This window comes from Chelonia mydas, chromosome 18, assembly GCF_015237465.2.
Source record: "Chelonia mydas isolate rCheMyd1 chromosome 18, rCheMyd1.pri.v2, whole genome shotgun sequence".
NCBI lineage: Eukaryota > Metazoa > Chordata > Testudines > Cheloniidae > Chelonia > Chelonia mydas.
In genome coordinates, this window is record NC_051258.2 from 332,689 (window position 1) to 345,798 (window position 13,110).

Sequence of the window (13,110 nt, forward strand, 5' to 3'; positions counted from 1 at the left end):
ATAATTATATTTGTAATATAATTATATTCTAATCTGTTCTAACGTTGGTCTTTCATTTTGTATATAATCTGAGGGCTTATCTACACAGGAAAGTTATGGCAGTATAAGCTTAGATTTGAATTTAAACCGATAGTTATATCAGCATAGCCCCTCATGTGGAGACTCATATTCCAATGGGAGTGCTTTTTTCCCCCCAGTTTAGTTCATGTTGCTTAAATCTCCTTCCTAAATTCAACTGAAAAAGCCACTCTTACATTGGACCCGATAAAACTGTCCAAACAGAGGATTATACTGGTATAACTAGATTGGTCTAATTGGTAAAACTTTCCTGTTTAGACAAGGCCTGAGATATCATTAATTGGTTTTAATCACTTCCTAGTTACTGCAACTATTCTTTAAATTGTTGATTTAAAAATGAAATACAGGCATTAAAAATGTGAGGGGGGACAGTTCTCAATAATGGCTAGTGTACTGTAGTTTCATGACAAGAAAGTTGTTTTCAAATCCTGGATGACTCACAAGTGGAAATGAGACTGACTATCACATTCACCATTTGTTCACATCACAAAGCTACCACACACTTTGATATACTATTTTACAACAAATTGGTCAATGCACAATGGAAGGAAAACTTTCAAGACCTTCTAAATAGTGACTCCAAGATTGATGAAAGCATTTTTGACTCAATCCCTCAACATCCTATTAAGGATGACCTCAGAACACCACCAACACTTGTTGAGGTAAAGAAAGCCATCAAACAGATGAAGAACAATAAGGCATCTGGACCTGACAGTATCCCTGCTAAAATCTGCAAAGGAGGAGGAAAACTGGCTTGCCAGCTTCACACCCTAATCCTCAAGATCTGGCATTCAGAAGAAAACCTAGCTGACCATAGGGATTCCATTATCATGACCAGGACCATCTTCAAGAAAGTAGAAAAATCAGATTGTGGAAACGATCAATGAATTGCCCTGTTGTCCACTTCCAGAAAGATCCTCACCAGCATTCTTAACTGGCTGCTCCCTCTTGCCAAGGAAATCCTCCCAGAATCACAATGCAGATTCAAACCATCTCAAGGTACCAAGGATATGATCTTTTCCTGAAGTTGGCGAACGGTAAAGTGCAGAGAACATCATCAACCTCCATACATAGCCTTCATCAAACTCATGAAAGCATTTGATTCCATCGGTTGTGAGGCTCTGTGGAGAATTCTCCTCAAGTTTGGATGCCTGCCAAAATTTGCCATTCTCCGACTCCTCCGTTACAACATGTCCATGATGGATATCACCAATTGATCAAAAATGGACTTTGTACTAAAGACAGGAGTCAAGCAAGGCTGTGTCATCGCTCCAACCCTCTTCTTCATCTTCCTTGCTGTTACCCTCTTTCTCATCGTTGACAAGCTCACCTCTGCACTTGATATTCAATACAGAATGGATAGCAAGCCCTTCAACTTCAATTGCCTCCCATTCACGACAAAGACTATCACTAAATCACTCACTGAATGACTGTGCCCTGTGCACCCACTTGGAAGAAGATCTTCAGAAAATATCTGACATCTTCTCTGAGGCCTACAATCAACTAGGCCTAACACTCAACACCAAGAAAACTAAAGAGCTCCACCAATGGACTCCGAACCACCACAATTCTGCTCCCTCAATCAAAGATCAAGAATGAGATCTGGATAATGTCAAGCACTTCCATTACCTCGGTAGCCATCTGTCGCAGAAAGACGACTTTGAAAAAGGAGATTCTATACCGCCTCCAATATGCTAGAGCACTTGAGAAAATGTGTCTTTGGAGAATCATGACTTCAAGAACCAAACCAAGCTTCTCATGCAGCAGGCCATCATTATTCCTGTTCTCCTGCACAGTGCCGAGACCTGGGTCACGTATAATAGACACCTTAAGGCTCTTGAATGATGCCATTAATATTGTCTCCACAAGACCTTCCAAATCAAGGGATGATCAATGCACCAACATCAGCATTTTGTCCCAAGCCAAAAATTCCTGCATTGAAGCTATGATTATCCATTACCAACTTAATTGGGCTGGTGACATTCTTCGAATGCCAGATAATCGATTCCTGTAGCAGGTCATTTTCTCATAACTTGGCCAAGGCCAACAAATGGGGGCGGGGGGGGGGGGGGAGGAAAGGCACTTCAAAGACACCCTCAAAGCCAACATGAAGAAGTGCAACATCCACTAAGTCATGGGAAACCCAAGCCGATCGATGGACTAAAATGGAGAAGGACCTTGTGGCAAGGATTCCAGCATTATGAGACTCAATGGAGAAACGGGAAAGAATGCATCACAGCACAACTCAACAATCCAGATCTACCCCTTTCACTAGGAAAAGTCTGCCCCAATTATGACAAAATATGTGGATCCCGGACTGGTGTTATGAGTTGTGTGCAGATCCACCAGCAATAGCTGGCTATCATTTCATGGAAGACAATCATCCTCGAACTCTGAAGGATCGCCAACCACTACTTTCATAGAAAGTCCAAGACTGAGGTCGCAAGCATGATGATCAGGATTATGGTGCTTTTGCAGAGATGGGAAGTGGGTCCAGATCTGGAGCAGGAGCCATGTTGGGGGTCAGGAATAAGGTGCAGTAAGGAGTACTTGTGCTATGTTTGGCCAATGCAATCAAGTATCAGTTTCATGCATGTTAAATTTATCCACAACTTTTTCATAAAGTTGGAATTTTTACACATAGAATTGTAATACTCTACACTTACATTTACAGAATATACTTAAACTGATGAAAAAACAAACATCTAAATTGTGCCTGCCAATCGCAACATTTTCAGGGACATTTTACTTCCCCTTCTGTCAACCAGTGGTCATGCTAGAACCGGGATGTATGGTATCTCTGAAAAATTAAAAGCCAGCTTCTTTTTCCTCCCTGGCTACAATTCTAACTCTTTTGTGGTTAGTGTTTCTTCTTTTAGCAATAACTTTTTAAAATCTACTTAGGCACAAAGCTTTTGGGAAGTGCACAAAGAAAAAGATAGTGCTTCTCAATTTTCAAGTATCCACGGCTGTAGGCAGAACCCTAAATGCTATGAATGAATGTGGAGAACTGGAATGCTCGGGCTATATATTACAAATTACACTTAACACTGCAGAGCATAGCACTTACATTATAAACCCAAGTTTTTAAGGGTTTCTAACTGGATGTAAAATTTCATTGTGGGAAGAAACTTGCATGCAGTGTCTCAAGTCCGAGGATAATTTCTATTTTAAATACAAATTTTAAAAACTCCATTCATATTTTTTTAGATATGAAAAGAATTAAATTTAATCATTTTCGCCTGCACAATTTGAAAATAGCTCTAAGTAGAAAGTGAAATTTGGCAAGCCTTTACTGCACAATTTGCACAAAAGCAATAACAATTTTCTAATTAATATCTTCTACAGATGTACTGAGGATGCTGGCAAGACATGACGAACAAACAGCTCTACAGGAACCATTACGATGTGGTCGATAAGTGATATCTCTGTGGCTAAATGTATGTTTAAATGATTTACTTAAGAAGTTCCTCCGTCCAAGTGACTATTTTATTGGCAATAATTTTGCTGGTTTTGAAGAAAGGATCATTTGGAGAAGGAAAAAGGAGGTTCACACTACCAGCTGCTCTGGAACAATGTTTTGGAAGAATGAATTTTAATGAAACAGTTTTTACTCAATTCTGTTTGCCAAATTGCAATGAATCTATAAATAATACACCAGCTTTGTCAAAGGTTCAAAAGAGAAGCTTCTATTTCTGGTACTGGCCACCCTGTTTGTTTACAGGTGTATAAAAAGTCAGACTTATGAGAGAGGAGACAAATGACTAAAAATACCAGGGAAAAAATATCCATTAACAAACCTTGCTTCGGGTCACTAGTTGCAGAGACAGGAGTGCTGGCGACGAGATGAGTGTTCTCCACAGTCCCGTATACCACAGGGCTGTGCTCTGGGACCTGGCTGGACAGCTGCTGGGATTTGAAGTACAAAAAAGGGTGATAATGAGCATGCGAACATAAAAGCTAGCAACATGGAACACAAGCAAGCAAGAGGGGGAGACAAGAGCAGGGTGGGAGATAAAAGAAAAGCAAAAGGCAAGAAAAAAAATATACACAGACCAATTGAATAAATTCAAAAAGTACATGGGAAGGGGAGGAAGGAAAAAGGCAGCAGGAAAAGGGGGGAAAAAGACAATTACTATTAACAACAGCAAGAAAAGACAGCACTGCACAGTCATTAATACACTTCATTCATCTATGTTTCTTCCAAGTATAGCAGAAATGCTAATGGTAATAATTTTCAAAAATTGGGGTACAATCAGATCTCTCCCCCCCCCCCCCAAAAAAAAAAAAAAAAAAAGCTGTATAAAAAGAACTGGCTAACTCCATTTGCAAATGATAAGCAATTTCAAAAATCTTTGATTTTTTTTATCAAACCATTAGAAAACATTAGAATTTGCAAAGACAAGTGTGAATATCAAAAGTCAAAATTTTGACAGATTTACAGCAGGCCTGACAAAAGTTACATATTTTTAAATGGCCAGATTAAAACTTTAGAAGTGGACAGGACTGAGGAAATTCCAGGTACAGCTTATCTCAGAACAAATATCTTCACCATCACCACTACCATCTATCTGACAGGACAAATAAATGTTCACTCTGGCAAAACATTGAAATCAGATGCTCTTCTGGATTTGGGTTGTATTTGCGGAGATAACAAAGCCACAAAAGCCAGCATCTCCCCTCAGAAATCTAATAGAAACTTTTTATAAAACTATAAATGACTATATCAAACCCACTTCAAACCCACTCCAATTTTTCAGAGCAGGGCTCTTTTGCAAGTTACTTTGTAGATGGATGGGGAAAATGTTCCTATCAGTAAATCCTCCTTAAGGCACAAACCAGAAACCACATGGGGAGAAAAAAATCCAAGAAATTTAACATTTATCATTTTAAAAAGCCCACACTTTTGCTTTGCAATGTATATTAATTTCTGATCCAGTAGCTTCAGTGTGAAGTTCCCATCTACACATCTACCTTCAGTGACATCTCAGATGGGGTATACTAAAAAGCTGGGATCTTCAAAGGAGTTGGAGGGAGCTAAGTGCCCAACTTCCATTGAAATTAAATATCATTTGAGTACCTAACTCCCTCAGGCTCTTTGAAAATTGTAGCAGAAGTCTAAAGAAAAATTCTCTCTCTAAACTCCTTAAGGTAGAAACCATTCCGGCACCTAGAAAAATAAAAGAAGTCTGGGAGAGATTCATTTTTATATTGTTTTCAGATTCTGAGTGTACATCTGGGTACAGCTGCGACGCAGTGTCCAACAACAACAAATAATGGATAGATGCATACAGAAACCCACACAATCAAACACAGGTTCTAACATTGAAAGGAGGTTGTGATGTGCACACTACAGTGCCGGAGTCTTCATTGGAAAGAGAGGTCTTGGGTACAGATTAATAAAATCTTCAGTAGTATTGAAAACTTCATCATACGAGTTTTCCCTACTAAACTAAAGGCCATACTCCTTATGGAAATGAGGGTGAAACCCAGATGCTTTCAGCAACATTAACTTCTGAAAAAAGAAAAGGAGTATTTGTGGCACCTTAGAGACTAACCAATTTATTTGAGCATAAGCTTTTGTGAGCTACAGCTCACTTCATCGGATGCATGGAAAATACAGTGAGGAGATTTATATACACACAGAACATGAAAAAATGGGTGTTATCATACACACTGTAAGGAGGGTGATCACTTAAGATGAGCTATTACCAGCAGGAGCGCCGGGGGGGGGGAGGGGAAACATTTTGTAGCGATAATCAAGGTGGGCCATTGCCAGCAGTTAACAAGAACGTCTGAGGAACAGTGGTGGGTGGAGGGGGGGAGGGAATAAACATGGGGAAATAGTTTTACTTTGTATAATGACCCATCCACTCCCAGTCTCTATTCAAGCCTAAGTTAATTATATCCAGTTTGCAAATTAATTCCCATTCAGCAGTCTCTCGTTGGAGTCTGTTTTTGAAGTCTTTTTGTTGTAATATGGCGACTTTTAGGTCTGTAATCGAGTGACCAGGGAGATTGAAGTGTTCTCCAACTGGTTTATGAATGTTATAATTCTTGACATCTGATTTGTGTCCATTTATTCTTTTATGTAGAGACTGTCCAGTTTGACCAATGTACATGGCAGAGGGGCATTGCTGGCACATGATGGCATATATCACATTGGTAGATGTGCAGGTGAACGAGCCTCTGATAGTGTGGCTGATGTGATTAGGCCCTATGATGGTGTCCCCTGAATAGATATGTGGACACAATTGGCAATGGGCTTTGTTGCAATGATATGTTCCTGGGTTAGTGGTTCTGTTGTGTGGTGTGTGGTTGCTGGTGAGTATTTGCTTCACGTTGAGGGGCTGTCTGTAAGCAAGGACTGGCCTGTCTCCCAAGATCTGTGAGAGTAATGGGTCGTCCTTCAGGATAGGTTGTAGATCCTTGATGATGAGTTGGAGAGGTTTTAGTTGGGGGCTGAAGGTGATGGCTAGTGGCGTTCTGTTATTTTCTTTGTTGGGCCTGTCCTGTAGTAGGTGACTTCTGGGTCCTCTTCTGGCTCTGTCAATTTGTTTCTTCACTTCAACAGGTGGGTACTGTAGTTGTAAGAATGCTTGACAGAGATCTTGTAGGTGTTTGTCTCTGTCTGAGGGGTTGGAGCAAATGCGGTTGTATCGTAGAGCTTGGCTGTAGACGATGGATCGTGTGGTGTGGTCTGGGGTGAAAGCTGGAGGCATGTAGGTAGGAATAGCCGTTAGTAGGTTTCCAGTATAGGGTGGTGTTTATGTGACCATCGCTTATTAGCACTGTAGTGTCCAGGAAGTGGATCTCTTATGTGGACTGGTCCAGGCTGAGGTTGATGGTGGGATGGAAATTGTTGAAATCATGGTGGAATTCCTCAAGGGCTTCTTTTCCATGGGTCCAGATGATGAAGATGTCATCAATATAGCGCAAGTATCCTACCAAATCCTGTGGAATTGTGAAGGAGCCTCTGCAGGCTACAGGACAGGTGTGGGGAAAATGTGGTTTGGTGAGCATGATGGTGAGCCACTTGCTCCTCCCTTCTGTACCTCCTGGCCATTATGTCAGCATCTCTTTCCCTCTTCCAGTGAGACTAAAAAAGATCAAGCCTTTGTGACGCTGCTGCTGCTGTTTTTGCATTATTGATATACTGAAGAGACAACATTTGAGGTGTATACTTAAAAAAATTCAGCAAATATCTATTTTTGGCTGCCATGTCTGACCATTATTGAAGAAGAAACTAATGCCCTTCTAAATATTACATTATATATGCTTATCATTCACACTCAAAAGCAGTAACAAGGAATAAGATATTACTGTTAAAAAAGTCAGACTGGTAAACAGACATAATGTGAAGGGGAGCTAGTAGTTTCTTGGAAACAGTTAAGTTTTCCAAAAATGAAATTGACAAAGCTGGCTAGGCCCTGGGTGAAGACCTTTTTTTTATACTGCAGCCAGGCCTGAATGAAGCCAAATAAAAGACATTTTACAGATTAACTGATTTCAGTAATGCTTTCCTCACTCTCTGCCTGGATTATCAGCTTCATTAAAAAAAAAAATCTACATAGAAAAATATTATGAAGAATGGGACCAAAAGCAACAGGAGTCAAATGAGACTGGAGAAGGACAAGACGTTTTTAAAATCTGTGAACAATTTGGGTTAGGAAGGAACCATGTTTTTTTAGAGGGTTGGAAAGCACACTGTGGGAATTAAAACAATGTAAATATATACATAAAAATAATGATATTAAAATAAAGCATCCTCAAAAGGTGACCAGCTTAAAAATTCAATATTTAGAAGGAGGATCTAGTAGTAAACTATTCAAGTATCACTGTTATGACTTACCATGTTAAAAGAACTTTTCAATGCAATTACCTTCTACCTTGGGTTGTTGTCCTAGCAAACATACAAGGCAAGAAGGTTTGGTCATCATTTGGATGAGAGACTCTCTAGGAAAACCCAGGGTGTTTTTGGTTCAGTAAAGAGTGCTCTTCCTTACAAGAAATCCATTTGCCGCGGAAAAACGCAGAATTTGTGTTTTTACAGAGAATCTTGACTTTTTACATTTTGTGAAAAAATAAAAACATATATTAACTAAATTTTACTAACAGTCTCAGTGTCATGTATTCAATGCACATGACCTCCCACACTTGTAACTGATTTTCGCTTCCGGCATATAGAGGTTACTCAGTGATGTATAGGGGTTCATGTTTTAATGCATCTCAAATTTCACTTCAGCCTGCAGACATGAGTAATTAAAGTTATGAAAAGATGCCAAAAATTTAAAAAATCACCCCCTAAAGACCATGTCACAGAGTTTGGAAAGTACAAATTTCACATTGATAGTAGTGGGCTGTTCTGTACGCAGCAAGGCTGTGGATTACGTTCAAAGGCAGACAGTTGTAGAACACATGGAAAGCGCTAAACATAAACTGAATGAAAAGAAACAAAAACAAGAGGCTGAAACAGCAGGGCTATCAACAGTAAAGAAACAATGCTCTGTGACAGGTTTCAGAGTGGTAGCCGTGTTAGTCTGTATCAGCAAAAACAACGAGGAGTCCTTGTGGCACTTTAGAGACTAACAAATTTATTTGGGCATAAGCTTTCATGGGCTAAAACCCACTTTATCAGATGCATGGAGTGGAACATACATTAGGGAGGTATAAAATACACAAAATATGAAAAGATGGAATTTGCCTTAACAAGTGAGGGGTCAGAACTAACGAGCCAATTCAGTTTAAGTTGGAAGTAGGCAATTGTCAACGGTTGACAAGGAGGAGTTGAAATCACTTTTGTAGTGTTAATAAGGCCAATGTAAACAAGGTGGCCCATTTCAAACAGTTGATAAGGTGTGAGTATTTAGCAAGGGGAAATTAGTTTTTGCAAAAACAACGAGGAGTACTTGTGGCACCGTAGAGTCTAACAAATTGATTTAGTTTCTGTAGGATGGGTCACTGGTAAGCATCAAACTTGCTTAAAAATTGTAAATATATCAATAAAACATTACGTTCAACTGATACCTATATATATATATATATATATATACTGTCGTTAGGGAAATTAAAGTTCAGCATTTCATTTCAATTGCGGAAAATCATGGATTTTTATTTTTTTTATTGGAGAATTTTGGTTTTTTTAATTACAGAAAGCTAGGATCCCTGCTAATAAGTCTGTATTGAACCTATGCCTCAGGCTGTGTTAGTTTGTATTTCACTATTGGAAGTGTGGGGTTTTTGGCTGGTAAATGAAAAGTCTTAATTACCTGTCAGAAAGTGCATGCTGTCAGATATATTATAATAATAGTACTTGCTCTTGAATAGCACCTTTTATCCAAAAACCTTAAAGTGTTTTAAGAGAATTAGACAAACTAACTAAACCTCACAAGACACAAGATGCACCAATTGTACTATCCCCATATCACAGATGAGGAAATGGAGGTATGGAGAGGGGAAGCGACTTGGCCAAGATTGCACATCAAGTCACACATCAAGATTGCACTCTGGGAAGAGTTTCTATCCTCACACCCGGATCCCTGTTCTACACACTAACTAAACCACATTACACTAGTTGGAATTTGGGAATTACATTCACTCTGCATCCCTTCTCCTTGCAGTTTCAACTGGAATACAATATTCTGTGCTTCCTGTCCTAAATCACCATCTAGTACAGGGGTGGGCAAACTACGGCCCTGGGGCTGCATCTGGCCTCCCAGCCATTTTAATCCGGCCTTCGAGCTCCCACTGGGGAGCAAGGTCTGGGGCTTGCCCTGCTCCAGCGCTCCAGCTGGAGAACAGGGTCGGGGGCAGCTCTGTGCGGCTCCCGGAAGCAGCAGTTGTGTACCCCCTCCGGCTTCTAAGCCAGGGGGCTCCGCTCCACACCCCCAAGTGCTGCCCCCACAGCTCCCATTAGCTGGGAACCGCAGCCAAAGGAGCTGAAGGAGCAGCACCTGCGGATGGGGTAGCGCGCAGCAGAGCCACCTGACCGCGCCTCCGCATAGGAGCAGGAGGGTGGACATCCAGCTGCTTCCAGGAGCCACTTGAGGCAAGCACTGCCCTGAGGCTGCACCCCTGAGCCACCCTCCCCACCCATACCTCAACCCACCTTTCCCACTCCTGATCCCCCTCCCACCCTCCAAATCCCTCAGTCCCAGCCTGGAGCATCATCCTACACCCCAAACTCTTCATCCCCAGCCCCACCCCAGAGTCCACACCCCCAGCTGGAGCCCTCCCCTGATCTAGTATCGTAACAAAGGGTAAACAGTTGCAGTACTCTGTCTTAGACTGCTGAATTTCAGTTATGTGATTCCTACATATACAGGACCAAATTAATTTCCCGCTGTGTGGGTCCACTTAGGCCTGGTCTATACTACAAAGTTAGGTCTACATAAGCCACCTTGCATTGACCTAATTGTGCCTGTGTCTACACTTAAATACGTCTCCCACTAACATAAGCTATCCATTATGTCAATACAGTAACACTAACTCCTTAAGCGGCGTTGATCGATGGTCAATGTACTGAGGACAACACAGCATGAATGTAGACACTGCACTACCTATGTCAACCATAACAGTCTTCTGGGCAGCTGTCCCACAATGCCCAACATTGACTGCTCTGTTCGCAATTGTGAACTCCATTGCCCTGGGGACAGGGAGACTAGAAGCCCTGCTTTTAAAACTCTGTGAATTTTTGAAATGCCTTTTCCTGATTGTCCAGCTTGGTGAGCACACCTAGCAGCTCTCCATTGTTACATGCAACTGCTCAGCTGATCATGCTGGCTCCATGTTCAAGACACACTTCAGCCTAGAGTAGACAGGAGACACTGGATCTCCTAGGCCTGTGGGTAGAAGAGGCTGTGCAAACACAGCTATAGAGCAGCTGTAGAAACATGGACATCTTCGAGAGGACTGTACAGGGGATGCAGAATGGGTAGGAAAGGGATCAGCAGCAGTATGTCATGAAAGCGAAGGAACCATGGCAAGATATCCGAAGGCCAGGGAGACCAAGAGTCGATCCAGTGCTGCCGGTTTTACGAAGAGCTGCATGTCATATTTGGCAGAGACCCCACCATCACCCTGCACACCACCGTGGTTACCACCAAGGAGCCCGAGTCACATGTCCCTGGTGTGAACAGCAAAGATGAGGAGGTGGAGGAGCAGGATGGGGGACATTCGACCAGGGGGTCCAGCTATGCTGTGAGCCAAGACCTGTTTGAGACTCCACTGCAGTCAAGTCAATCCCGGCAGCTGAGCACAGGCGAGCCTGATACAGGGGAAGGAACCCTGGGTAAATGTGTAAATGTACTTCCCATTACAGTGATGGTGCCCCAACTTAGCAGGAAACAGCTACTACCTTATCATTAATTTACTCATATTACAAGAGATAGCGGTACAACAAGAGAAGTAGAGTTATCTGATTTTCGTTTCCCTGTAAAGTTGTGAGAGGGAGGGCATGTGGACCAGTTTGTTTATGTACACAGGGATGTCGTCCCTTGAGCTCTTCTGAGATATCTCGATGAAACTTTCATGGAGGTCCTCTGCAATCCTCTCCTGAAGGTTTCTAGGAATGGCAGACTTATTTTTCCCTCCACAGTAAGACACTTTCCCACACCAGTTGGAGATAACTTCAGCAGGCATCATGGCAGTCAACAGGCTAGTGGCATGCAGGCCCGGGCAGATTTGGGACACCAGCAGCAGCTATGCTTTCTGTCCCTCAGGAACGAGATATCAGCTAAAATCCCCACCCCCTGTGGAAAATGGTACCAGCATTCAGTGCCATTGCCCTATACACACTTTCATGCAATTGAACAATTCCCTCCTCATTTCTCTCACCCCTGGAGGGCCATACTCACCATGGCTGGTGCTGTGCATGGCACTGTGCACAAGCACTCCAAAGCAAAAGACTCCATCAGCATGTCTTGTTTAAAACTTTAGGCAAGCAAGAGAAGGGAGTTCTGAATCTCTTAACTTTTGCTTTCTGTTGTGACTATACCGACAACGGTACCTCTGGGTGTTTTATCTATAGCTGCTGCTGGTGTGGCCTGGAGGGGTTCTCCTTTCACACCCATGGAACGCCTGAGCCAGTTAAGGAGGAAAAAGAAGGGGACTTAAGATGACATGTTCAGCGATATCCTGCAAGCCAATGCTACATCCTCCAGCAGAAGGCCTGGAGGATGAATATTGCAGACTGTGTGAAGAAGGAAAGAGCGACTAAGAGAAAGACCCAAGAGTCCCAGTAGAAAAAGGATAGAGAAATGCACCAGCAGCAAACAGATGCTGCAAACTTTTCCAGACTTACAGGGTCAACAATCCTGGGATCGCCTCCCTTTACAGTCCATGGAGAACTCCCGTATAGCACCTCCCTACATTCCACATAGCATCATAGAAGATTAGAGTTGGAAGAGACCTCAGGAGGTCATCTAGTCCAATCCCCTGCTCAAAGCAGGACCAACCCTAACTAAATCATCCCAGCCAGGGCTTTGTCAAGCCGGGCCTTAAAAACCTCTAAGGATGGAGATTCCACCTCCCTAGGTAACCAATTCCAATGCTTCACCACCCTCCTAGTGAAATAGTGTTTCCCAATATCCAACCTAGACCTCCCCCACTGCAATTTGAGACCATTACTCCTTGTTCTGTCAAGCATATAGCATCAGGTGCCACATCCCTACCCCTGTCACTCCACACTGGGGAACAGTAAGGACAACCACAGCTTCACATACACTGACCTGAGAGAGCCACAGTTGGTGTATGGGTAGCTAAAATGGATATAAATGTTCCTTCACCATTTTTAAGCTCTGTTCCATAAATTTATTTAATTTTTAATGTATTTCCTTTTAACTTGCACAGAATTTTTGACTCAATAAAACTCTATTGTTTGGAAAATAATTCATCTTTATTCGTTTCCAACATAAGCTGCAGAAAGTCTGGCGGCAATGAAAGCACCCACTTACTTGTTATTGTACACTGTGACACAACTCATAGGATCAGTGACAAACAGTGTCATAATCATAAATGTATAGCAAGCACCAC

At 42.0% G+C, this 13,110-nt stretch overlaps 1 protein-coding gene across 1 annotated transcript in view; it reads right to left on the bottom strand.

The window, feature by feature from the left end:
* Positions 1-13,110, bottom strand: part of EIF4G3 (eukaryotic translation initiation factor 4 gamma 3) — a 382,496-nt gene that overhangs the window by 171,230 nt on the left and 198,156 nt on the right. The window contains 1 exon segment of the mRNA XM_043531915.1: positions 3,879-3,987. Within this exon segment, the coding sequence (XP_043387850.1) occupies positions 3,879-3,987 (109 nt within the window).